This window comes from Aplidium turbinatum, chromosome 13 (genome assembly GCF_918807975.1).
Source record: "Aplidium turbinatum chromosome 13, kaAplTurb1.1, whole genome shotgun sequence".
In the NCBI taxonomy this organism is placed as follows: domain Eukaryota; kingdom Metazoa; phylum Chordata; class Ascidiacea; order Aplousobranchia; family Polyclinidae; genus Aplidium; species Aplidium turbinatum.
In genome coordinates, this window is record NC_137484.1 from 4243519 (window position 1) to 4268659 (window position 25141).

At 38.6% G+C, this 25141-nt stretch overlaps 1 protein-coding gene across 2 annotated transcripts; it reads left to right on the forward strand.

Annotated features, from left to right (window-relative positions):
• Positions 1–14854: 14854 nt before the first annotated feature.
• On the forward strand, positions 14855–23915 carry LOC145781838 (calcium-activated potassium channel subunit beta-4-like). 2 transcript variants are annotated; one of them, XM_082593518.1, is made up of 5 exons: positions 14855–15064; positions 17874–17999; positions 18899–18961; positions 21126–21254; positions 23608–23915. In XM_082593518.1, exons 1-5 carry the CDS (start codon positions 14906–14908, stop codon positions 23860–23862), a joined length of 732 nt encoding a protein of 243 aa, XP_082449644.1. In that variant the 5' UTR covers positions 14855–14905; the 3' UTR covers positions 23863–23915. The 2 variants fall into 2 exon arrangements, with proteins under 2 accessions (XP_082449644.1, XP_082449645.1); XM_082593519.1 differs by having other exon boundaries at positions 23717–23823.
• The last annotated feature ends 1226 nt before the right edge of the window (positions 23916–25141 follow it).

Here is a 25141-nt window from a genome sequence, read left to right on the forward strand (position 1 = left end):
ACGATTTACCAAACTTAATTACCTCTTCTACAGCACTTTTTGCAGATGACTTCTGTTTTTGGAAAACAGGTGAAGACATCTCAACTCTGTCTAATATAATCAAATCTGACTTTTCAAAAACCAAAGACAAGATCTCCGCAAACAAATCAGCGGTTGTGCTCTTTACAAACAAACGTAAATATGATCCGTGTACACTCAAAATAAAAAAATCGTTAATCCCCATCAAAAAAAACTACAAATACCTTGGAATCACATTTCAGTCAAATGAAAAGTATAGCATCCATGCTAAACATGTTGCAGAAAAATCCAAATCAAGACTAAACGTTCTTCGTGTACTGAAGGGCACAAACTGGGGAGCAGGAAAATCAGCACTGCTTTGCATCTACAAAGCCATAATACGATCGGTTATTGAATATGGTATGGAAGCATATTTTGCCACAAACAAAACCACACTCCGACCAATTCTGACATTACAAAATGAAGCTCTAAGAATATGCTCCAGAGTAATGAAAAGTACCCCAATTTCAAACCTACAACACTACTGCAATGAATTACCCTTGTCACTTAGATACGAGCAACTTTGTCTAAACTAAAAAGCCCACATTCTGACATTTTTACGCCACCCAGCACATGACATCCTCGAGGAAAGTTTGCCAAGAAATTTGATCAACACAAGTAACTACCAACCATTCCATTCCCTCACCGAGACAATAGACACAAATATTACCGTAAACCTCATCCAAGAACCATCTATCCCACCCTGGGAAGTCTATATACCCACAACTGACTACACCCTTGTAACTGAAACCTCCCAGCTTGACCATCCAAATGCCATCTCTGGAATAGTCGCTGAGCACCTCACAAAAAATTACTCAGAATTTCTCAACATATATACAGACGGATCCAAGACCAACACGAAAACCGGATCTTCCTTTTTTGTAAACCGCCATGGAATAAAACGCTGTTTCACAATTAATAGATCCGCATCTGTGTTCAGTGCCGAACTGTTTGCAATAAAGGCTGCACTTATATGGATAAAAGAGACCAAACAAAGTAAGTCGGTCATCATTAGCGACTGCTTAAGTGCACTACGGACGATTTCAAATCCAACTTGGACAAAACACAGCTTAATCAATGACATACTTCTGCTTCACTCCAGCATTATATCAAATAAGGCATCTGCAGCTAATAAGGCCCGGCCAGTAATAAGGCCCACCCCCTGGATCTCCGTTGTTACAAATCTTTTAAACAAAGTTGGAAGCTCTGATTGCTGCTATGGTGAATTGAGACTAACTGGTAAAGTTTCACAGCCTGAAGTGGAGAACTTTTTGAGTTACGGAAAGTTGAAGTTTGGGGGGACTGAAATTGAGTGGTTTTATTAATTTTCACATATTTTAGACTGTTCTGCAGTTAACAAACCGCTTTGACTTCTGTTTTTTTGCATTTTATGTGAAAGATATGTGCATGCTGATGCAGTAAAACCAATAAATTTGAACTTTTTTTCTAATTAAAGCAAGACTGATAATGATGATCATACTAGGCTAATTTTGGTAATGAGGCCCATGGGCCCCTGGGGTAACGTTGTGCACCCCTGGTTAAGAAAGTGAGGGTTAAAGACTTGAGTGACCTAAACAATTCTTGTTACACCATTAATCCAATTTGCTATTGCAATGGAAATATCATAATTTCAGAATCAAAATACTTTATCATCCCTACCATATCTAAAAACACCATGTCGCTTTTTAAAAAATGGAGCATGGGGCGGGGGAGGGATAGTTGTCTCTGTGTATTTAATTATTAGTTATGTGCCTGTGTTGTCGATTAGAATTTGTTTTGTGATGTTGTTATAGTGAAAATACACATTTGCCATCACTTTTGGTGCTAATTCAAACCGGCCTTATTCACAACACGTGCATCTAATAAGGCCCGCTTGAGATTTTTTTTATTTTTTTAATATTTTACAACCCCTTTTACTTAGAAACTTGTTTAATAGATATGTTGTTTAGATAGACCCAAAGTATCCTCATGCCAAGTTTCGTTCAAAATTATGCAGTATTTAGAAAAATATTGAGATTTGAAAATTAGCGGGCCTTATTAGCTGCAGGTGCCTTACAACAAAAGTAAAGTTTTTATGGGTTCCTAGTCATGTAGGCATTCCTGGAAACGAAACTGCTGATTTCTTAGCAAAACTTGCTTCAGGAGCCATACCAGCAATACCAACATCAGCCATTACCCCCATCTCCGCAAACACAAAACTCAGTCTAAGTGAAGTCAAAAACCTCACCAAAGATCTAGCTCTGCAAAAATGGAATAATCGTTATATAAACAGTACCACAGGCCAACTCTACAAATCTATATATCCTGACACCAAAAGTGCAGGAACAAACAAAGTGCCTGACCATCCAACCGTTTTTAGACTCATCACCGGTCACTGCCGTTTAAACCAACACCTCTTCAAGATCGGATGCCACACTTCTGGACTATGCGACACATGTATGACCCCTGAGACTGTGAATCATTTTCTATTTGATTGCAGTAAATATGCAACTCAAAGGAAGTGTCTTGAACAAAATCTGAGCAAGCATGGAATAAACATATCGCTGAAAAATTTTGCTGAAAATCGTCCAACTACTACACATCTGCTGGCTTTTATAAACTCCTGCAATAAGCTCATTTAAATTATTGTTTTAATCACTGTAATCATCCATGTTATACTGTAGTGCACCCGTGTCGTGTCTGCCCCCAGCCAGAGATCGATCGCTTTTTACATTGATTCAGCGTCTTTGGACATTGAATCGGTGTGGAAGGCGATTGATTTGCTGGCTGGGCTTTCCTTATTTTGTTTCAGTTTGTAACACCAAGCGTGCAATTCCAAAGAAGTACCTGACTTTCGTGGGCCTAACCTTCTACAAGAATTTCTTTTCCACTAATGATGTGTTTAAACTACTGTATCGTATTATGTTGTGTTGTGTCGTATTGCACCCTTCACTATGCCCTGTTGTGTTCTAACTGTGCTAAATAGCTATTATAATAATGACTGTCGCTAAAAGACCATAGATGTTGTAAAGCGACATAAAACAAACCATAACAATCAATCAATCAATTCGAGACTAACCCAACATGGTATCAGAAGTGAGATAAAATGTCGCATCAGATAATGTTACCAGATGCGTTTAACTGGCAACATAACGAGTGGGGCCAGTGGATTAAAAGATTCGAACGATATAGGCAAGCATCCCAATTAGCGTCGAAAGCTGAAAAAGTGCAAGTCAACTCTCTAGTCTATTTGCTAGGAAGCAAAGGCGAGGATGTGTTTTCTTCATTTAAGTTATTAGAGGCCGATTCGATCAACTACGACGTAGTCAAGGAACGCTTCAACAACCATTTCAAACTGCGCAATAACGTAATTTTCGATAGAGCAGTGTTCAACCGCCGAGATCAACTGCCAAGCGAGCGCTTTAATGACTATGTTACTTCTCTGTATGGCATGATAGAAAAGTGTCAGTATGGCGCTATGTCTGATCAGCTACTGCGAAACAGACTCGTCGTAGGAATTACAAATAAGTCGCTGTCCGAACGCTTGCAAATGGACCCAGAGTTAACTTTACAAAAAGCTATCGACGCCGCACGACACGCAGAAAGCATTGCAGAGCAACAAGGTGAACTTCAAGGTAGAGCGGAGAAAAATTTCGACTACGTGGTTGAAAAGAAAACGTCGCAATAAGTTCTTCCCGAAGCGAGAATGCTGCCAACGATGTGGTAGAAATAAACATTACGAAAACGAAAAATGTCCAGCTGAATTCATTACTTGTTTTAAATGTTCAAAGATAGGCCACTTTGCAAGACAATGCCGCAGCAATAAATACCAGGAAGTCTCGTCGATATCAGCTGATAAAGTCGTAACTAGTTACGAAGAGGAAAAGACGTCTTACTTAGGTGAAATAAATGAATCTTCAACGAGTAATTGGACCGTGCCTATTAGAATTTACAACGACGTCATTGATTTTAAAGTAGATACAGGAGCGGATGTTACAGTTATACCAAAAACCTTAATTAAAGATTTCCAAAAACTTCAATTGGTAAAACCTGACCAAAGGTTAGAAGGACCCGATGGACAAAAATTGAACATTGTCGGATACTTCGACTACTACGTATCCTACAAAAAACGTGCGGCATGGCAAAAAAAATTTATATTACATATTCAGGTAGCAGAGCCTTGCTCGGAAAACCTGCCATAAAGGAATTAAATGTAGTTAAATTTGTGGATAATCTCGACCTAGAGTCAGATAAATACAAAAAGGCATTCCCATACTTGTTCGGAAAATTGGGATATCTCGAGGGGGAGTACAACATAAAAATTTGTGACAATGCCGAACCTTACCAAGTGTCCGTAGCGAGAAGAGTCGCTATCCCTCTACTTCCAAAAGTTAAAGGTGAAATTGATCAAATGGTAAAAGATGGTGTCATATCGGAAGTTAATGAACCAACGGATTGGTGTTCAGGGATGGTCGTCGTCCCAAAGAAAAACGGCAAACTACGCATATGTGTCGATTACACTCAACTCAACAAATGTGTGAAATGTGAAAAACACCCGTTGCCCTATGTAGATCAAGTTTTAGGCCAACTGGCAGGTGCAAAATATTTTTCTAAGTTAGATGCAAAATCGGGTTTCTGGCAAATCAAACTATCAACGCAGTCAAAACTGTTGACAACGTTTATTACACCGTTCGGACGATTCTGCTTTAATCGTTTGCCATTCGGGATATCAAGTGCCCCAGAGTATTTCCAACGACGAATGTCCCAAATCGTTGGAGGTATTGAGGGAGTGATTTGTGAAATGGACGATATTTTAGTTTTTGGAACCACCAAGAACGAACATGACGACAGGCTGCGCAAAACAATGAGTAGAATACAAAAGTGTGGATTAACATTAAACGAAAAATGCGAGTTTTGTAAAACGTCGATAAAGTTTCTAGGTCACGTCATCGACAGCGAAGGAATCCGTACCGATCCAGACAAGGTGAAAGCCATACGCGATATGGGTGCTCCAAAGAACGTAAGCGAAGTTCGAAGATTCCTCGGTATGGTCAATCAATTAGGGAAGTTTTCCTCAGAAATTTCAGAAGCAGCTAAACCGCTGAGAGAATTACTCACCAAGAATTCTGTGTGGGCTTGGACAGAGGAGCAAGAGAAGTCCTTTGTTAAAGTGAAGCAGTTGTGCTGTTCCACAAAAGTATTGTGTTTTTACGATCCAACAAGAGAAACCATTGTTTCAGCAGATGCTAGTTCATTTGGATTAGGGGCAGTTTTGCTTCAGAAACAACAGAATGGTGATTGGCGCCCTGTATGCTTTGCTTCGCGTTCTTTGAGTACCACAGAACAGAACTATGCTCAAATCGAAAAGGAGGCCCTAGGTGTCACTTGGGCATGTGAGAGGTTTTCTGATTACGTCATAGGACTGAAGTTTGTTGTCCAAACTGATCACAAGCCATTAGTTGCAATCTTAGGAGCAAAGTCGTTAGCAGAATTGACGCCACGACTGCAACGGTTTCGGATTCGCCTGATGCGTTTTTTTTATTCTGTTTTGCACATTCCAGGAAAAGACCTAATCCTTGCAGACGCACTCTCCAGAACTCCGGTAGAGCCACCTTCCAAAACAGACGAAGATGACTGTCAGCAGGTCCACGCTTTCGTCTGTTCTCTTGTTGAATCGCTGCCAGCTACGGAGAGTCGTCTACAACAAATCAAAGAACGTCTGGCTGATGACTCAGTGTGCTGTGAGATTATGCATTATTGCACAAATGAATGGCCGACCTTAAGTAAGTTAGGCCCAAAACTAAAAGTATTTTATCCCTTTAGAAGCGAATTGTCCGTACACGATGGATTGCTACTTCGAGAAACAAGACTAGTGATTCCCGTTTCATTACGATTGGATATCCTGGAGAAAATCCACGAAGGCCACATGGGAATCGTCAAGTGTCGCCAACGAGCTCGCGATTCAATTTGGTGGCCAGGAATGAGTAAACAAGTCGAGGAAATGGTGAGGAGTTGTGTTTGTTGCGCGGAACATTCCCGCAATCGGTGTGAACCAATGCTGCCCGTGGAGAGACCGAGCAGACCATGGCAAAAAATAGCGAGTGATCTATTTGAGTTCAAAGGTAAGAAGTATCTTTTGCTGATAGACTATTTTTCGAGATGGATCGAATTATCCTTGTTATCGAGTACAACATCTCCTTCCATCATTAATCACATGAAGTCTATGTTTTCTCGTTATGGCATTCCCGAGATACTAGTTTCTGACAACGGCCCGCAGTATAAGAGCCGAGACTTTGCAAACTTTGTAGAAGATTTTAGCATAACTCATGTTACGTCTAGTCCTAGATATCCACAATCTAATGGCGAAGCCGAAAGAGCCGTCAGAACCATGAAGACATTTCTTGACAAATGTAAAGATCCGTACTTGGCAATGTTGGCTTATCGTTCGACGCTATTGAGGAATGGATTTTCTCCATCAGAGTTGATGATGGGCCACAAGCTCCGGACAAAACTTCCATGTTTTCCCGACAACTTGCTGCCAAATTGGCCAGATTTTGCACTTGTCCGTAAACTTGACCTTGAGGATCAAATCAAACAAAAAAAAGACTTTGACCGTCACCATGGAGCGAGACCGCTACCCACCCTCCATCCAGGTGATGAGGTGTTTGTTAGAGACAGCAGTGACACGCAGAAGGGGGTCGTGAGAAACGAGTATGACGCCAAACGGTCATACATCATAGACACCAATCAAGGAACATCAGTTCGTAGAAACCGCAGAGCATTGGTAAAAATACCACAGGCTGGTGAATTTGATATAAGTAGTAGGCCTAGCGTGAAATGTGAAATCTCTCATTCTATTGACAATCACTTAGTTAACAACGAAGCAAATACGGAGACCAGCGACGTCCAATCTACAAGAACAAGATCCGGCAGGATCTCAAAACCACCTGAACGCTTGGCATATTAACTGCTTACCGTACGTCTTGTGTTTTTTTTTTGGGGGGGGGGAGATAATGTAGGACTATAGTTGTGTCTTATTAGTGCATATTGTTTTGATTTACCATATTTCCTTGAAAGTGTCTTACGATAGGAAAGTTGACAACGTTCCGCGAAGTTTCATGATTGTTTAACTTGCATACATGAGACTTGCTCACAAAAGCTTAACTGATCTTATTTAATACCGTACCCTATTATCTTCCCATGAACCGTGTGAAAACTTATTCTGTTTATTGTACTGTATTTGCAATGTGTGGTTATACATCTGTTTCTGTATGATGTCTTTACAGTACCTCGATGCTTGGGCGGAGATGTAGTGTAAAGGCATAACACATGTTATGCCCTGAGACGCCACGCAATGGTAATTACGCAGCACTGTGCGCGTACCTGCCGTTGGGCGACGCAAGGACTGCTACGTGAGCGATGACTGAGGTTTTTGTGGTCATTCGAGACTAACCCAACAGATTATACTCTTTTTTAATTAGACATAAATTTTTCTATAACAATCCATTTGGTTTCAGGAAAAATCATTCCACAAGCCATGCTGCTTCAATGCTAATAGAAAGTATCACCAGTATACTCAATGACAACCACCTTGCATTAGGAATCTTTCTTGATTTATCTAAAGCATTTGACACCATTGACCATAAAATATTGCTAGCTAAATTGTATCATTTCGGAATAAGAGGCGTGGCCTATGACTGGTTCATGAGTTACCTAAGTAATAGAAAACAAAGAGTGGTTTTCAATGGCACACCATCTTTTAATGTTAACAACATATCTTTGGGTGTCCCACAAGAGTCTATCTTAGGCCCCCTTCTATTTCTGATTTATGTAAATGACTTTCCTAACTGCCTTCAACATGGAACTGCAATAGACCTTTTCCGAGCTGATATCAGTCAGGCGTGACCGAGTAAACACAGTCCTCTGAGATGGCGCAGTCAGAACTGATTTTGCTTGAAACTTGTTGCATTTTTGTGCGTATTGTAAGTTGTAACGACATCACAACGTTTTCTAAGTAGTTTTATGTGTTTTAATGTTTATGATGAAACCTTTTGTCAGTTCGTTTCATTTTTTTGACAGAAAGATACCAGTTAACATGCTTGGAATAGTTAATCAAATTTGGGCTGTTTGTTGCATGCTTTGCAATTTAAAAGGCCAATACTTTCGTCAGAAAAAGATTAGACATCGCTTGTAAGCATGTTTTGTTAATTTCATCATGTTCATGCAGTGACCTGTGATCACCTCAGCTGAATATGAACCGTCTGTTTGTCTGCACTGAATAAAGTGGCTTTAGATGTAAAAATGTGCAGATTTCAAAGAGCGAAATGATTTGTTGAGCTCCCTCTGTAGTGCATGAATAGTTTAAAACATGGGCGAAGTAAAAATTGTTTAGTTTAGGTAACATACAATTCCAAAAATCATCATCAAATGGAATTCTCTGTACAAACAGTGACTTGGACGTTGACACAATAAGATCACCACCAAGTAATTCCAGATATAGCCATTTGTCCTTGAATTTGGAAATGATACCTTACCGTTGAGAGATTTTCAGTTTGTAGCAAGTTTGTTTGCCTGGTTCTGTTCTAAGCAAAAGTCAGTGTAAGACGTTGCTGCTCTGACGCCAGTAGCGTAGCCAGGAAAAAAATTTGGGAGGGGGGGCAAATATTTGATGAATTGAAGAGAACGACAAAGTGTTTGATTTAAGACATCGCTAGCTGATGTGCAGTGACGTATCCTGGTGGTTTAAGCAAGGGAAGCAATCAAGCTGGTGGAGGGTTAGAGCGTGTCGAAAGCACGCGTATTCCAGGGGGGTCCGGGGGCATGCTTCCCCAGAAAAATTTTGCAAAATTACACTCAAATAATGGATTATAGCGCTTTCTGGAAACACTTTCAGGGTAATTTTTATACGAAATTTATTAGCAGATAAACAGCTATTAACTTATTAACGGTAGCTGTTACACACGAACGGGAAAAAACTGCGGCTAAAATTAGAGAACACAAAAAACTTAGCTACACAAAAACCCAACAGAGTAAGCGATTCTGAAATTGCTTCCACAGATTAGTTAAAAGAAGCGTAAATCGCGTAAACTTTGCGCGATTTACGATTTGCAAAATTTATTGGTGCCTTTCTATGTGTCTAAAATAAATTCTAAAACAAGTCCTGGGGGGTGTTAATAGCCAGATGTCTTGCAAAACGATATAAATTTATTCAAATTATATTATATTTTCAACAAAAGGTTCAACTTCGGAATCCAAACTTTAACCCTTTGAGGACCATAAACTTTTGAGACATGTTTTATTGAAATATTGATGATTTTTACTACAAGTTTATCACTCTGAAGAGGTATTTAAAAAAAAATTAATTTTTTTTTATTTCAAATAGAAGTTACGCTGTGGTACATATGTGTACCATTGGTCCTTAAGGGTAATGTATTTAGTATCATTGCTGGTATGGTTTTACACAGTGACGCTGGTGCTGTTTGTGAGCAGTGGGGCTGCAATGCATAGTGGAAGGGGGGCGAAGCCCGCTGCTGAGTTTTCCAAAAGCGAACGACTTTGCGGGGGGGTCTGGGGGGTCTCCTCCCAGAAAAATTTGAAAAATCGCATTAAATTTGGTGCGTTCTGAGCATGTTTTTACCCCAAATTTTGAAAAAATGCTTTCAAACTTTGTTGAAAAGTTGATATTCCTAACCTGTATTTTAAAAAAACCTAACAGTATTGCTTTGGAGACAAACTTTACTAGTATTGAGCATAGTCTTGACTAGCCTAGCCGTTGCATACAAGATTCAAGTGATTTTGAGATGCCCTAGGCTGGACTAGCAATTCCTATAACCTGTTGAATACCCTAACTGTACAGCTAACGCTTCTACATTCATGGCTCATCGCTACTCTGCGAAATAAAAACTAACTTCAAAATATCTGCAAAGTTATTTGGTTAGGTGGGACTGTTTTCAGAGGCTCACATGGCGACGACGACGAAAATCATAATTGCTTGTACTGTATATACAGTATTGACATAATTCGCGCCAAATTATTGAAAAGTTTTCAACCGGAAGTAATGCTATCAGTTAAATTTACCTTTGCATGTAGACCTAAAATACATTCCTAAAATATTACGTGTTATTTATATTAAAATTTCACAACAGTGTTAATTTTTATGTTTTTCCCACATCACGATATCCCTGCATTAGACTAATAGAATTTACCCTTCAGGACCTTTGGTACATATGTGTACCATAAAAGTTTAGCATTGTCTAGCAACCAGTTTTTTAATTTTTTTATGGTTTTACTGATGGGATAAGTCAGATTAATCACTCAACATTGATGTAGAATAAAAATTATATTCTTTTACATTTTTTTCTTGTCTTGTTGATGTTTCAAAGTTTACCGCTTCAAACCCTGACCAATTCACCAAACAAAACCAGTTAAAGCAAAGCTTAAACAAAACACAATTTCCAAATGTTTTTTATTTATGAATAGATTATCTATTTAAGAAACGTTTAGAGACAAATACTTTTTGATAACTACAAGAAAATGATTAGACATCGTGGAAAAAGTTCATGGTACACATATGTACCAACGGTCCTTAAAGGGTTAAAAATGGGGGGGGGGGCATGGCCCCTTTCGCCCCCCTGGCTACGCCTATGTCTGACGCTATGGTGTCTATATTTGTATGGGCACTTTATTTCGAAAATGCAAAATGGGCTTTCCTGCGCAGAAAAATCTATCACCTTCCCATCTGGAGAAGCTCCCAGGTGTGAACAGCCAGGATTTACTATTAGGCCACAGTCATATAACTGTAAGGTATGGCCCATTTCCTTGGTCATTTTGGCAACATCAAGTGCATGTGCAGCTTTCTCATTACTTCGACCATGTACTAGTGGTTTGGCATTAGATTTATTAGCAGAGAAAATGGATTTGAAAAATGAGGCTGAAGGTGCAGCTTTCGTTGCACAAACTTTTCGAAAAATAGAAGTTAATCATCAAGAACATCTGCTTTTAAACTACAGATTACTGTCACATTGTTCAACTGTTTCTTTTTCTAGTATCTGTGCATTCTTCAGATATACTTTGGTAGTGCATAACATTGCCAGTGCTTTATCAGAAAGAGATTGATGTTGCATTTGAAATTTTGGCACTGTAGGCAAATCGGGAAAGTTGGCGGTGTATCTTACAGCCTTACTTATTTTGTTTACAAAGGAAACTACACAATTTAGCCTTGCAGGCTACCGGTTCGGTAGTTAATTAACATAATCTGAACTGAATCTCAACATAATCTGAATTTCTGACTTTGTACCCTACCGGTACTGCACTCAAGTTTACACATGATCATAACTTACCCTGGGCCTGTTACAAACGAATGCAAGATTATAGGTTTCATCATGAACATTAAAACACATGTTTGTCCAGATAAAAACTACTTAGAAAACGTTGCGATGTCGTTACAACTTAGGCTACAATACGCGCAAAAATGCAACAAGTTTCAAGCAAAATCAGTTCTGACTGCGCTATCTCTTAGGACTGTGTTTACCCGGTCACGCTTGACTGATATCAGCTCGGAAAAGGTCTATTATGTTTGCAGATGACACCACCATTATATATAAAAATAAAACAGTTTTTACTGTGTATGATATGGCAAATCAAGAGCTTGTATGCATAGATCAATGGCTATCAACAAATCGATTGTCTCTAAATGTCACCAAAACCAAACATTTATTATTTTCAAGTCAAGGAAGCAAGTCACTATCATGCAACCCACCCTTGAATATTCGAAAAAACAACATAGAACAAGTTGCTTCAATAAAGTTTCTGGGAATAATTGTAAACGAACATTTGTCATGGAAATCTCGTATGGAAATTTTGCTTTAAAAAATAAGATCAACACTCTGCGTGACAAAAAAAATTAAGCCTTTCCTAAACAAACAAGCACTTCTCTTCATTTACCATTCTCTAATTGAGAGTCAGATATTAATATTAATATTAGTATCTCAACATGGTGTCATGAAAACAAAACTACATTGCAAAAGCTGCAACATACATGCAATAACTTTCTTCGTATTGTATTTGACATTGATCGCAGAGAAAGCATAAAAGGTGTAATGGAACTAAATAATTTAAAATCAATTTACCACATGAAAAATAAAGAGATTGCAACTTTCATGTTTAAATATTCAAAAAAGCTACTTCCCACAACATTCAATGATATAATTATGTGTATATATTTTACGCAGCCAGTTAATATTTACGCAGTATTCTACCAGTTAGTTTTGGCAGTTAGTCTTGGTCAGTATCTTAGGCTACCGCAGATTCATTTATTTATTTATTTAGTGACAGTTTTTAGGTTTTGCTTTCTTATGTTTGTTTTTTAGGCACTAAAGATGCTCTAAAGTTAGAGCGAAATGCATATGCCAATAGGGCTCTGCTGATTTTCCATGTATTTTGTAATAAAGAATGATTAATTGATACTTGATGGAGAATCGCTGGCCCGCTGCTTCTTAGTCAGGAGATCCCCTAGCATATCCTTAATGGAAATCAATATAGCCTATATAATTATGTGTAAACAATCAAGTAGCCTAACCACAAGAAGTAACTCTCCTTATATTCCTATATATTGCAGAATTAACACTTGCAAACAATCAATACGGTACATGGGGCCAACAGTTTGGAACAAGCTTCCAACTACTATAAGAAATGAATGTAAAACTGTAAAAGGCTTTAAATCAAAAATAAACAAGCTAAATCTTCCTTGAAATAATCCTATCTAAGTATTACATACACCAAACATAGGCCTACTAATATATATAACTTATATATTTTTTTTTCCCAGCAATGATAGACCAATGTGTGTAGATTTATTAGCAAAATAGTAAGGTTGTAAATACTCCTGCTAGCTTTCTGGTTCTTGTGTTTTTTGTCCACAGAAGTTCTACAGAGTCTGCAAAAGTTTTTCCATCCTCTTTGACCAATCGCCATCTTTCGGTGAAGCGGTGGCCATGTGCTCCAACCAGTTGTTTTATATCAATATCTTGAACTGGATCGTCAAGCTATTGTCTGTTTGTTTATCCATTTTTTCTAACGTAATATGCCGAAATTTTTTTTTCACTTTTATTATGGTTTAACGTGTAAAACATATGGTAGCCTAACCCAAATTTCTCATATTACTGTGACATGCCACTACTACATCCCAGCTGGCAATGCTTGTCGTTTTTGCATTAATTCAACGTTTGCAAACGTTGGATCGGTGTGGAAGTGACGAGTTTAGCTGACTGGGGTCTAAAATTATCGCTTTATCAACGCAACTTTATATCAAAGCACGCTTGATATCTTCAAGATATAACTTCTTTGGGTATAATTGAATTTCCGCAAGATGATGATGTTGTTTTTGCTAGTTTGTTTTATTTGTTTTTGTCATTGTTTTCCTGTCGTCAAGTTATAGCCTATCTATTTTTTGAGTCGTGCAAGGCCTATGGTGCATTGCGCTTTTAATGGCTTTGCCCGTTGTATGATTTCTTTGTGGGGTTTTCTTTGCCTGCCTTGCTCTTCTTTGCTATGAGCTAAACGCATCAAGACGTGTTCCCCTCACGATCATCAGCACTCTTGATAACGCACCATGGCCGATCTTCATAGCAACTGTCCATACAAATCTTAAATATATCAGCTAAAGCTATTTGGGCTAATAAAGTTATAGCCTAAAAATATGTTGTTTATTTTATTTTTTTGTAACAGTTTCTTTTTTTTTATTTCCCCTTTATATCTTAAATTTTTCTGAAGGTGTTGCAACCGTGCCAAATTTCTCAACTTAATAACTTACTTCGGTCACAAGCACGTTTTAACGTTCGCGTTTTGTCGCTTCTACCTTTTTCTCGACCTTTGCTATGTTGACGTGTATTGTTTTTTTGATATGATGGTCAGAAATAAAAAACAACTGAACTGAACTGAATGTTCAACAATGAATATGTATAGCCTACTAGCCTATATATTATATAAGCTATTTTAATGTACTGTCCTTTAGATGTCTTAGTGTAGGCCAATATACTTTATAGTGTTCAACAACGGCAATGTGCATGGCTCTGTGTTTGTGCAACCTGCATGGAAATGATAAGGAAAATATTTGATGAATTGAATGCAAAGTCTTCCCCCGTTTCAACTTTATGTGATTCCTGGAACAAGATTGAAATGTTTTGGAAGGTTCTTGTCTAGAAAACTTAATAGTTCGACATAAAACATGCTTGTTTTGATGCTTGTGTGACATATGCGACTGACTATGACTAAGTCATTTTCTTAACAAACGGTTATGGCAAAGATATATTATTATTTTTTCTGAATTATATTATTTGCAAGTCAACTTAATCATTATGACATTGAAGCATGTGGTTATATGCTTTTTATCATGTTCAAGCTTTGACAAAATGTTGTGTTGTAGCTGTAGATTGCTTGCTACTAAGATATAATTATTAGTGGCAAGTTTTATAGTGGCCCTGGTGGCAATAAATCTCAGTTTGTATAAATCTCAAATAATCTCAGTAGAGATCGGCAGGTTTTGTTTCGATCCTCAAATATTTTGCCCATGTAAAGCTATTTTCTGTATTCTGCAACTAAATGTAAAATTTAACTTCACTTTCACCAGAATATGAGGAACCAGAATATGAGGAATACCAGAATTTATCACTTTAACCAGAATATTTAACCACTGCAATTTCCTCAAGGTTTACTTTTATCCACAATTTATGACGACATAAGGTATTATTACGTCACTACCAAACATATCCAATAAGTGCAGTAGCCTACTGTTTTGTGTTTTCGAACCAGTAACAGATTCGGTAGTCAGTTTCTTCATTAAATTATTTCTTAGCATTTTCAAGTGAACAAAATGGTTCCTTTCAACTCGCAACCCCGCAAGACCAATACACAAACTCCGAAAATGATTGCTTTGCTTGTGTGTGGTATACTTTCAGCAATCAGTGGTATAGCCCTCATATTTACAGGGGTTTTTATAGCAAGACCGGGTATCTGGGCAGAAGGATTTAAAGTAAGTAGTTAAGTTCAGTTTTGTTTTCATTTCTGACCATCACAACGCAAAACAACATAGCCTGTTATGCGAAACGTAGCAGAGGTCTAGAAAAAGGAAGAAGCGACAAAACGGGGACGTGCATGATACCAAACCAGGGCAATCAGTTTAAAGTAGTGGTTCTCCAATTTTTTCAGCATCAGGGCCAAATTCAGAACCTAAATTTTGTAAAGAGCCGCAACAAAAGAAATGCAATTGAATGTGGAACTTGATGTTGGCTTTGACTTTTAAATAATTAAGTTTCCCATAACGAGAGGTAATATTAATAGATGCAGTAGCCCACTCAAAGGCTCGTTAAAATGGTGGTTCGTCAATCGGATTCGACAACCGGTTGTGGTATTTGGACTTAATTCCAACCATTTAGCTGAAAATTGCCTCTTACATAAGTTATGCTGAATACAGGCATTGCCCTGCATTGCTTATTAAGTTGGGATACTTTCCCTTTTCTTCCACAAATAAACAAATCCGTGGCACACAATCTTTTGTACATCGGGGTACTAAATTGTGGAGTGTATTAGATGAATGTATAAAAAGCATACACCTTGCTTTGCTTAAATTTTTTTTATAAAATTACCATGTTAAATTCTTATTAAATAATTAAATATACTTATTCAGTTTAATTAGCCTATTTTATCGACATGTAACCTCGTATTTGTGTAAATTGTGTTCTTCCCCTATCTGATTCATTATTCTGTTATGTTCTATTATATGCTCATGTTTTGCAAGGTGGTCCTGATTCAATTTCTTACGAAACCTCATATGATTTATTTCGATTTCGAAGCTACTGTTCAATCATGCTGTTTATTGATTCAGCTAATGTAAAATTTGAAATGTCCGACGCTGCAATGTATGATGCCTGATGTCAGAGAGCACCTTGACTGTTTTACCGCAAGGCTGCTCGGTGCTTCCAGACCTTTCTATTGCTATATTTTGATTTCTATGTAATTGTGTTTCTTTTTCTCGATATAAGGAAGGCAAATAAAACAAACATTTCTCTCTCCTTCTTGGACTCGACTCTAAAAATGCAGATGATTACATTTGAATGCAGGCGCGGATTTATGGGGGGGGCCCAGGGGGCCCGGGCCCCCCCGAAATTTTGTGAAAAATTGTATGTTTCCGCATCAAATGGTTTGATATGCTTCTAAACAGCTGATATTAGTCCCTCGGCATCACAATTGATGAAAATGGTTGTTTTAATGTCTATTTTCTAGCATATCGTATATGTCGTAGTATCATTGTTCATATCTGTTTAGCTTTTTCTTTCTTTTTAATTGATTTTCAAATTTTCTGGCCCCCCCCGAAAAAAACTCTTAGATTCGCGCCTGTTTGAATGCTTGTGTCAGGTTGACATCTGACTGCAAATCTGGCAGCTTCAGTTGAAAATCATTGGAGGGCAGTGGCTGCGTCTATTGCCATAGGTCAGGGCTACTCAACTGGCGGACCACGGTCCGAAACCGGACCTTTGTTAACATTAGTTGAGTAACCCTGATATAAGTGTTACAAATATTTTCATCAGGGTCAGGAAAGAATTGATTCCGTTGCTGCGACTTTCAAATTCATCAATCATGTCAATAATAAGCGTTGTGTACTTTTGAAGGATCCGTTGACCTGGTGCTCTGGCTTGACACTAGAATGACTTAACCACAGAACATGACCACGTCTCCATAGCCAGCATCAATATCTGCTAGAAATTGTTTAAATTTGCTATGATCAACCTCATTTGCACTAATCTTTTTACATTAGACATCTTCGGTGACAATGATATTTTCTTGGTGTAAAATGCAGTGATGTCATATCACAGACGTAACATTATTCTCTTCACGCCATCTGTTCACGAGTCTAGGAAGACCTAGATTTTTTTGCTAACATGGAAGGACACTCATCTGTTGCAACTGAACACAGCGATGACGGGTCAAATGTGCTTAGAATGCGAAATTCATTATCAGTGTCATCCACTACTTTGCTTCAAAGAAGCGTGTTCTTCAACGCGAAACATTAGGGTTGACCGATTGTCTGCAGCGACTCTTCCATCTCTCTCTATTGTTGGCATCTTCAATTTTTAGGCTTTTTTTATCATGTCATCTTTCACGGTGTCATCCCACGTTTTCGTTGGTCTTTTATCAACGACATTCACGAAAAAAATATAGCTTATTTCTTTCTGTTGTGTCGTGAATGGGATGCAAAGTGAGAAATTGTTCGCAAATGTTAAAGTCTTGTGTAACTCCTCTGACGAACACAGATAATTGCTCTGCATCCGTAGTGCGGACAAACGTTAAGGCATTTCATTGCTAGCAAGTAAGTTATGTGACAACCATACGTTCTCGCCATTTTGGAAGTTGTTCAGGCATAAATAAGATGTTTTGCTGCATCGATGAGGGACGCAGGAAGAATGGTTGCCGGCCGCGTGCGGCCCGATGGGCCGCGGTTGAGAATCACTGATTTAAAATGTGACACGGTCAGAATATTAAAGTTATAATGTTTTTTGGTTTGACTTGTTAGCAATGTAACTGGCGTCAGTAACACTCGTTTTAATTTGTATTTGCATCCACAAGCGCTGAAGATAAACCTTGAACAGCCGTTGCCACAAAATCAAATAAAATCAGATAGTTATGTTACTGCATCAGTGCCCTTGCATTTGCGAATTGCTTTGTGACAATTTACATAGCCATAAAAGAGGAAAACGTTATCAACGCTATCAAACGTTGTCAACAAAATAGCCAACTCGTAGGCCTACGTCGTACTTGCATTTGACAGTTTCTCTTCATTGTAGAATACAACTTGCCAAGTTTTGAGCAGTAAAGAAGTCGGAATAGGGGATTGCTCTTGCGGGAAAGACTGTCGGGCACATTTTCCTTGCTTTGAGGTCATCGTCACATTTCAAGGAGAAAAGGAACACGTAAGGATATTACTCAAAAACCATCTCAGAGTTTTTTAGGGACCCCGACCTTAAATAAAATGCTTTTGATTGCGTTGAGCGTTGATTACATGGTGACCTCTGGTTGATTACATCCTACAATGGTGCGAAGTAGTTTCATTTCAATAACTTTTAGTCTTCCAGGTAATCTTTATAAGCATTTTCTACTTAGGCTACACTAAATGCAGCAGCAATAGATGCAAAAAAACGTAGGCTATTCCGCAATACAGTGTAACAACCAATTCTGCATGATGGCTGAAACTATTGGCCTACTCCGCAATAGCTTCGACAGGGAGGTAACAAGGGGGTACTTTTGAACCCTAACCTTAGATTGTTTTAGGAGTCCGTAACATTTCCAAGGGGCCCGAAAACTTGAAGGAACCAACGCGCATTCTTTGGATATAAACACTGAAAAGTTTGGGTGTTTATCAGGACAATTATCGTTTCTAGCACTAGTTGCAACGTTTACCTGATGAAATTGAAAGTAAAAGCAACAACAAACAAGATGGTTTATTGCTTCACTGACGTTTCGCGCACCATGACAATGCGCATCCTCAGAGCGAATAACATTCACAAAGTTATATACTGCAGAGCGATTGAAGGCAGTGCGTTTCTTGCCTTCAATCGCACTGCAGTGTATAACCTTGTGAAATTTTATTTTGTATGTTATTCGCTCTGAGGATGCGCATTGTCATGGTGCGCGAAACGTCAGTGAAGCAATAAACCATCTTGTTTGTTGTTGCTGTTACTTTCAATTTCATCAGATGAACGTTGCAACTAGTGCTAGAAACGATTCTTTGGATATGATGAGTTTTTCTTAGAAGTATCTTGATTTAAGGCTTCTAGGTTCTTTCAACTTCTGTTATAAAATTCTTCTTCAGACATTACACAACATGTCATCCTTGGTACACCAAGATGAAGCTACAGGAGTGAAGCAAGGCGAGGTGAGCTTAATATTATTTTATCATGCCTTAGAACAAATTCTAAACAAATAGGCTACACATTTATCTAATTAAGGTTAGAAACCTAAATACTTGAGATTTTAAGATAATTTTTTTGCATTGAACCAATGTAGGTCTTCGTTCAATCCTGCTTTTAATCCAAATATTAGACCTTGCTATTTAAACTGCTATTATAACAGTTTTCCTGTTTACGTCAAAATGAAAGTTTTCATGACAAACCATAATCCACTTCTTGTTTTCTTCCAAATCTCACTTAACCTTTAGTTTTGTTTGTCGTATCCAGGCTTACACCCGGTAGTTGAAGATTTAGATTAAGTGGACAGGAAGGCAAGGAAGCTAATCTTCGTGTCCACCTTCAGGCATGCCTTTAAGTGTTTTTCCAAAGACGCAGCCACATGCTCTTAAGCGGTGTCGAACCGGCGACCTTTCGATTGCTGTTCCAGGGCTCTCACCACTCGGCTATGCAGCCGACACCTTTAGTCATATAGCCAGTGTATCGTCCCTTTAAATATGTTTTAAAGGTCAATAGACCAGTTAGCACCTGCAAAATCAAGCAGCGCTGGTTCGGTTTTCGTGGTGTGCGCTTGAGCAACACATTTTAGCATTGCTGTCCATTCAATGGCACCTAATGGATGAACTAATTCCACGGCAACAATCGGAAACTCTAAAACTTCATTCTGACAATCTCGGTAACAGTCAGTGATTCAAAGCTTCAAGTATGCGAAAACTGCCAGAAATAACCTATCAGAGGTTTTGCCAGTCAAAGGTGAAAAAAGTCAAGAGGAGTCTCATAATTGATCAAAGCATCGGAAGAGAAGAATATAAGGTTCTCGTTATACTAAGATATCAGCACTAACGAGAGTAGGGTGGTCATTTCCTTTCTCTCAGCCGCCTTTTTTTCAGCAACTACGCCCACCCAATTTATTAGCACCCTGGGTATAGAGGTTAGCGGTTTTTCAATAACCAGCTTGAGCCAGCAGTCGAATCAAGATTGCTGATTAGAAAGCGAGCGCTTCATCAACTGCGCTATCCCACCTCCGAGGATAAAGATTTAAAACCAAAAACATAATAGCAACTACTTTGAGAAACACCAAATTCACTCACTAAAATGCAGTGATGTAGGCGTATACAAAAAATATTGACGCCGTCAGCGTAAACGTTCGAAAAATCATACGCCGTATGCGTCAACGTAACTTGTAAAAAAAGTTGGCGGCGTCAGCGCATACACAAAGGTAAACTCATTTTGTTTACCAGGTGCCAAACATTCACACGGTATCTTCTTGCGTTTGAGGCCGCCACTGGAGATCACGTTGTTACATCCAGGCGCAGCGGCCATTGGATTGTGTATTTATCGAGCGTTGTTAAGTCCACATGTCTATCTTGTGGTCGGTATACAGGACATTGATAAATAATGTGGTGTGCAGTTTGAAAATCTGAGCCACACGCACAAGATGGTGAATCGGCAAGGCCCCACTGGAACATGTTGCTGCTGAAACGGCCCATTCCAGTCCGCAGGCGATTGAGCTTCACCCATTCCTTCCGTGGTAGTTCTGCTCCAGGTGGGGTGTTGGTATTGGGAAGGACTGTGAATTGGGTTGGTTTCGCAACTTCTCTCCATTCACAGTTCCAAACTTCGGAAATGTGGAAGTTCGATTTGCAGATAGCTGCAGCATGTCGGGAGAACGGGCGTCGAGATTTCAAGCGCTGGGGCTTTTGACGGTATAAAGCACTCGAAACAAACAAGTTTTATTTTGAATTTCCACGAAGAAACACAAGCATCTGAAAGTGTTCATCTGACATTTTGCTTCGTTTTGGTTTCAATATGTTTTTTTCCATTGAAAACATTCTTTCAACTGCAGCGCTGGAAGGTATTGGCGTATCGTTGCAAAAAAAATACATTAAAAAGTATGCGTTGACGCTATGCGTTAAAAAAAACGGGAAATCTTTAGGGCGTATATAGCTTCAAGCGACAACTATCCAAAAAAATGTGGCTGTAAGCGTTACCGTAAACAAAAAGTGTACGCTGCAAGTCTACGGCGTAGAATTTACGGCGTATAGCCTACGTACATCTTTGTTAAAATGTAGATTTATTGGTCCTTTGGACTAACTTAAGGCTATAGTCATTCCTTGGAACCTACTGTTGCAGTGCTCCGTCGAACCGTCATGTGATCGAGATTTTGATACAAACGATAAAACTGTGCACGAGTTTCTAGACAAGTATGGAAAGCAAAATATGACGTACTCTTGTTTGTATAACCCTGAAGATTGGAAAAATGTAAGAGAATCAGCTTGTTTTAATAACCTGTAGCGTATTTGTGATCTGCAAATTGCTGCAGCAGGTGATGTTTTAACAAATCACAAAACAAGATTAAGATCAGCTGATTGCAGTCATGCACGTGATACTGTGTTCTCGAAACATTTTGTGATAGAAAGTAAATGAAACAAATATTGCGCCGTCGGCAGCGTGGCCAAGTTGGTTGAAGAATTTGGATTAGGGAAGTCATTTCGATGACGTGGGTTCGATTCTCATCCTATGATTCCTTATTTTTCTTCTGCAATTGCCAAACAAAATTCAAAGTAAGATTTAGCTAGTGAATAAAAAAATAACAGTTAACCTCTCAAGTACATGTAGCTCCACACAAAGTGAAATTTCCATGCCTTTTAACTCTTTTTTATTTCTTTAAAAGTAATGTCTAAAAAGACATTATTGATCCAAAAAGAATGTCTAAAAAGACATTATGAAAAGTAACTACGGACAAAGGCCAGTGTTTCGATCTTCCGATCTCTTCAGCGTAGTAAAGTGAACGTGGAAAGTTGCCTTGAAGGTGTTGGTTGAGATGATGATTTGAAACTTGAGTGATTGTTGTGAGACAATGAGACTGGATTTAATTTTTAATTTCGGACTTCAGCGAAACGTAGTTTTACCGCCATTTAGAATTACCGCCGTAATTACCGTAATTTTACCGCCATTTTAGAATGTTTGCTGGTGGTACAGGTACACCCCTTCATTTTCTTTGAATTTTTAAGATTTAGCTCTCTGGATGAGTGCTCGAAGGATCACAATGCCTACAGTCAGCTGGTTCATAGAGAAAATTATCCTGTATTATAATGTAATGTCTATCCGTAAAACCACCCCAGCTGCTGCAGCGACCTACAAATCATAAATACGCGCTTCTGTATGGTAGGCCATGTGTAGCTTACTTGGAAATAAATGCTGATTAATCACGTTTTGTTGGTTATGCAGAGCTTGACGATTGTTGCTTAGAATTTGGCCGACATTTTCCAGTATTATATTCTTCCATCTATCACTGTCTGGTAATGCTAACTTACAACGTTTTTTGTCGCTTTGTGAAGCAGTGAAAGATGAGAATATTTTGAAGACATTTCAGTTGGTTTAGAAAATGACAAACAGTCTGATTAAAATTTTTCAAAAAAATACTTGTAGCTTGTTTTTCACTGATTAGTGATGCTTTAACTTTTTTGCGTCCGACGGTTTTCCACAATTTGTTCGAAACACCCAAATGGTTCTACTAGGCTAATTCCTCGCAGGGTCGGATTCTCACACAAATTCTTAAAACTTGAACATTTTTTCAATTCTAAACGCTTGTCCTAAACGACTTTGATGTTTATCATCTAGCGACAATCATCTTTAAAGAGTCAGTTAATTACAACAAAACCTTTGTGTCAGGCATTAGGCTAATCAGCAGTATTTTGAAAAAAAATTGTCAAGACTCACAGCAACAGTCGGCAAAACTCATAGAAGTTTTCAAAATGTGACCAATCAGGTCTACCTAGGCCCTAGGGCCATCAACCAAAATGGCTAATCTAGAAAGCGTATTTGTTGTAAGTCGCTGCAGCAAATGGGGTGTTTTGATCGGTGAACACTTTAACACAGAAAATTTTTTCTATGAAGTAGCTGACTGCGAATTTGTGACCTTTCAATTATTAAGCTAGAGAGTTGATTCTTGTTTCGAACTTTGTTTGGCAATTACAGATGAATACAACGTAGTGGCAGGGTGGGAGTCGAACCCACGTCATGGAAATTACAACTCCCAAACCCTCAAACAACTAGGCCACGCTGCCAAAGGTGAAACGTTTACTTAGCCTACTGCAATTTACTTTCTATCAGAAATGTTTCGAAAAGAACGCTTACAATATCACGTGCATGAGTCACATGACTGCAATCAGCTGATTTAAATCTTTGTTTTCTGATTCGTTAATAAACCTCATATGCTGCAGCGACCTGCAGATTAGGCTACAAATACGCGTCCAGCATCCATGTGATATTGATGTTTAAACGAGCCAAAATAGTTTTTCTTCCTTTTGTGAAAAGCGAACGCAGCTCAACAAATCAGCAGATATGTCAAAATCGAAAGATATCAGAAGCAGGCTTTAATTGATAGCCTGTGTACTATAAACGTAAAAACAGACTAGCAGTGTAGTTACATTTATAGCACTGAAGATAAAGACAGTAGTTTTGGAAACAGTAGCATACAGTAGTTTTGGAAACGTTTGCTAAACATGAATTTTATATCTAAGTTACATTTTGGACTCTTTATTTTTCCATCAGATCAATGTGGTTTTAGTTTCATGAAAAGAGAGTTTACTCATTATTTTTGTCATTTCGGGTGATTATCTTTCGAGTGTTTTCTCATACTGCCATCTTACTATCACTTGCTGTTCCAGGAACTATTTTTGTTGTTTTTGGTGTTCCTGCCTTACTTCTCTTAATTTCAGTGATACAGATCTGGACTAAACCAGCTTCAACTGGTCTTCAGCAGCATGCTCAAGGCTTCAATTCTGGAAACTTCAACAATGCATATACTTCACCTGGCTTTGCCCCTCCACCACCGCCGTCGTACAACAGCGCATACCAATATTAAGCATCACTTCCATAAAGTTGCTCAATTGCGTAAAAAAAGATGTGTTGTAACAATGAGAGAGAACTACAATCCTAAATAATGCATGTAAGATTTGATTCATAAAACAAATTGGTTTTAAAAAAAGACACAAAGAATCGCAAGCATAAGGGCTCAGGAACGTGCAAACAGTTCGCAATATTTGCATATGGTCTTGAATCCTGAGTAGTGGAAATAACCTGTAGTGAAGGACTGTAGCAGGGGAGGGCAACTTCTCCAGTCGGCGGGCCTGATATGGGAAAATGAAGTACTTGGCGGGCCGGATTCATGAATCGCTACATTAATCGCGTATTTATCTACCTATAGACAAACCAACAACCAGAGAATAACCAACAATCACTATTATTTGTATACGTTTCCCACTTAATTATTACACTAATCAGTCAAATTTCACTTTGATTTATTTTCCGACTTGAGGCAAGGCTTGAGACTGAAGGAGATGCTTACAAGAGACAAAGAAAAAGGATGGAAGGGCCCGTTTATGACGGAACATAACATGCTTGTTACTTGACTAAAAACCGAAAACAAAGAATCACATTGACGACCAGTTCTGGCACACTAAAGTCTTTATACAACTTTTGTAGACAAGCCAAAGAACAGACAAGAGGGCAGCGTCAGCATTACTTGGTCTAATGCGAGGCCGGTGCACAATGGGAGAAGGGGCCGAGCTAACATTATATCTGGCCCGACTGGTGTTAGAGGAGAAGCCAAAGAAGCCAAGACTCCTCGGCAAGCATAGGAACTATTTTTTTCTTTATAAACATTTTGAACATTATTGTTCAAGAAACAAATAGAAAAATTGCCACACTCATTTCTCAATTGCCAGAGAGAATTTTAGATGACAACAGGTACTGCTATTTTGGCCCAACCAACAACGAGAAGATGCTGGCCTTTGTTGGATTGAGGTATTTTCGGGTGCTTTTAGGGCTGGCTGGTCATTCCACGAATGTATTGTTCAATCAACTGCAAGGGCATCCAGTGTTTAGTGCAACAATGAGTAAGAATCGCTTTAAATTTTTATTTTCGAACATTTCGTTCGACGACCAAAATACTAGGCTGCAACGTTGGAAGAATGACCGGTTTGCCGCATTTCGAGTCGTTTTCGAAATGTTTAACGAAAACTGCGGCAAACATGTCATTCCAGGTGACTATTTGTCGTTGGACGAAACGCTATACCCCATGAGGACACAAATTGCCTTCAAGCAATATAATCCGAACAAGCCTGCGAAATATCGCCTTCTGT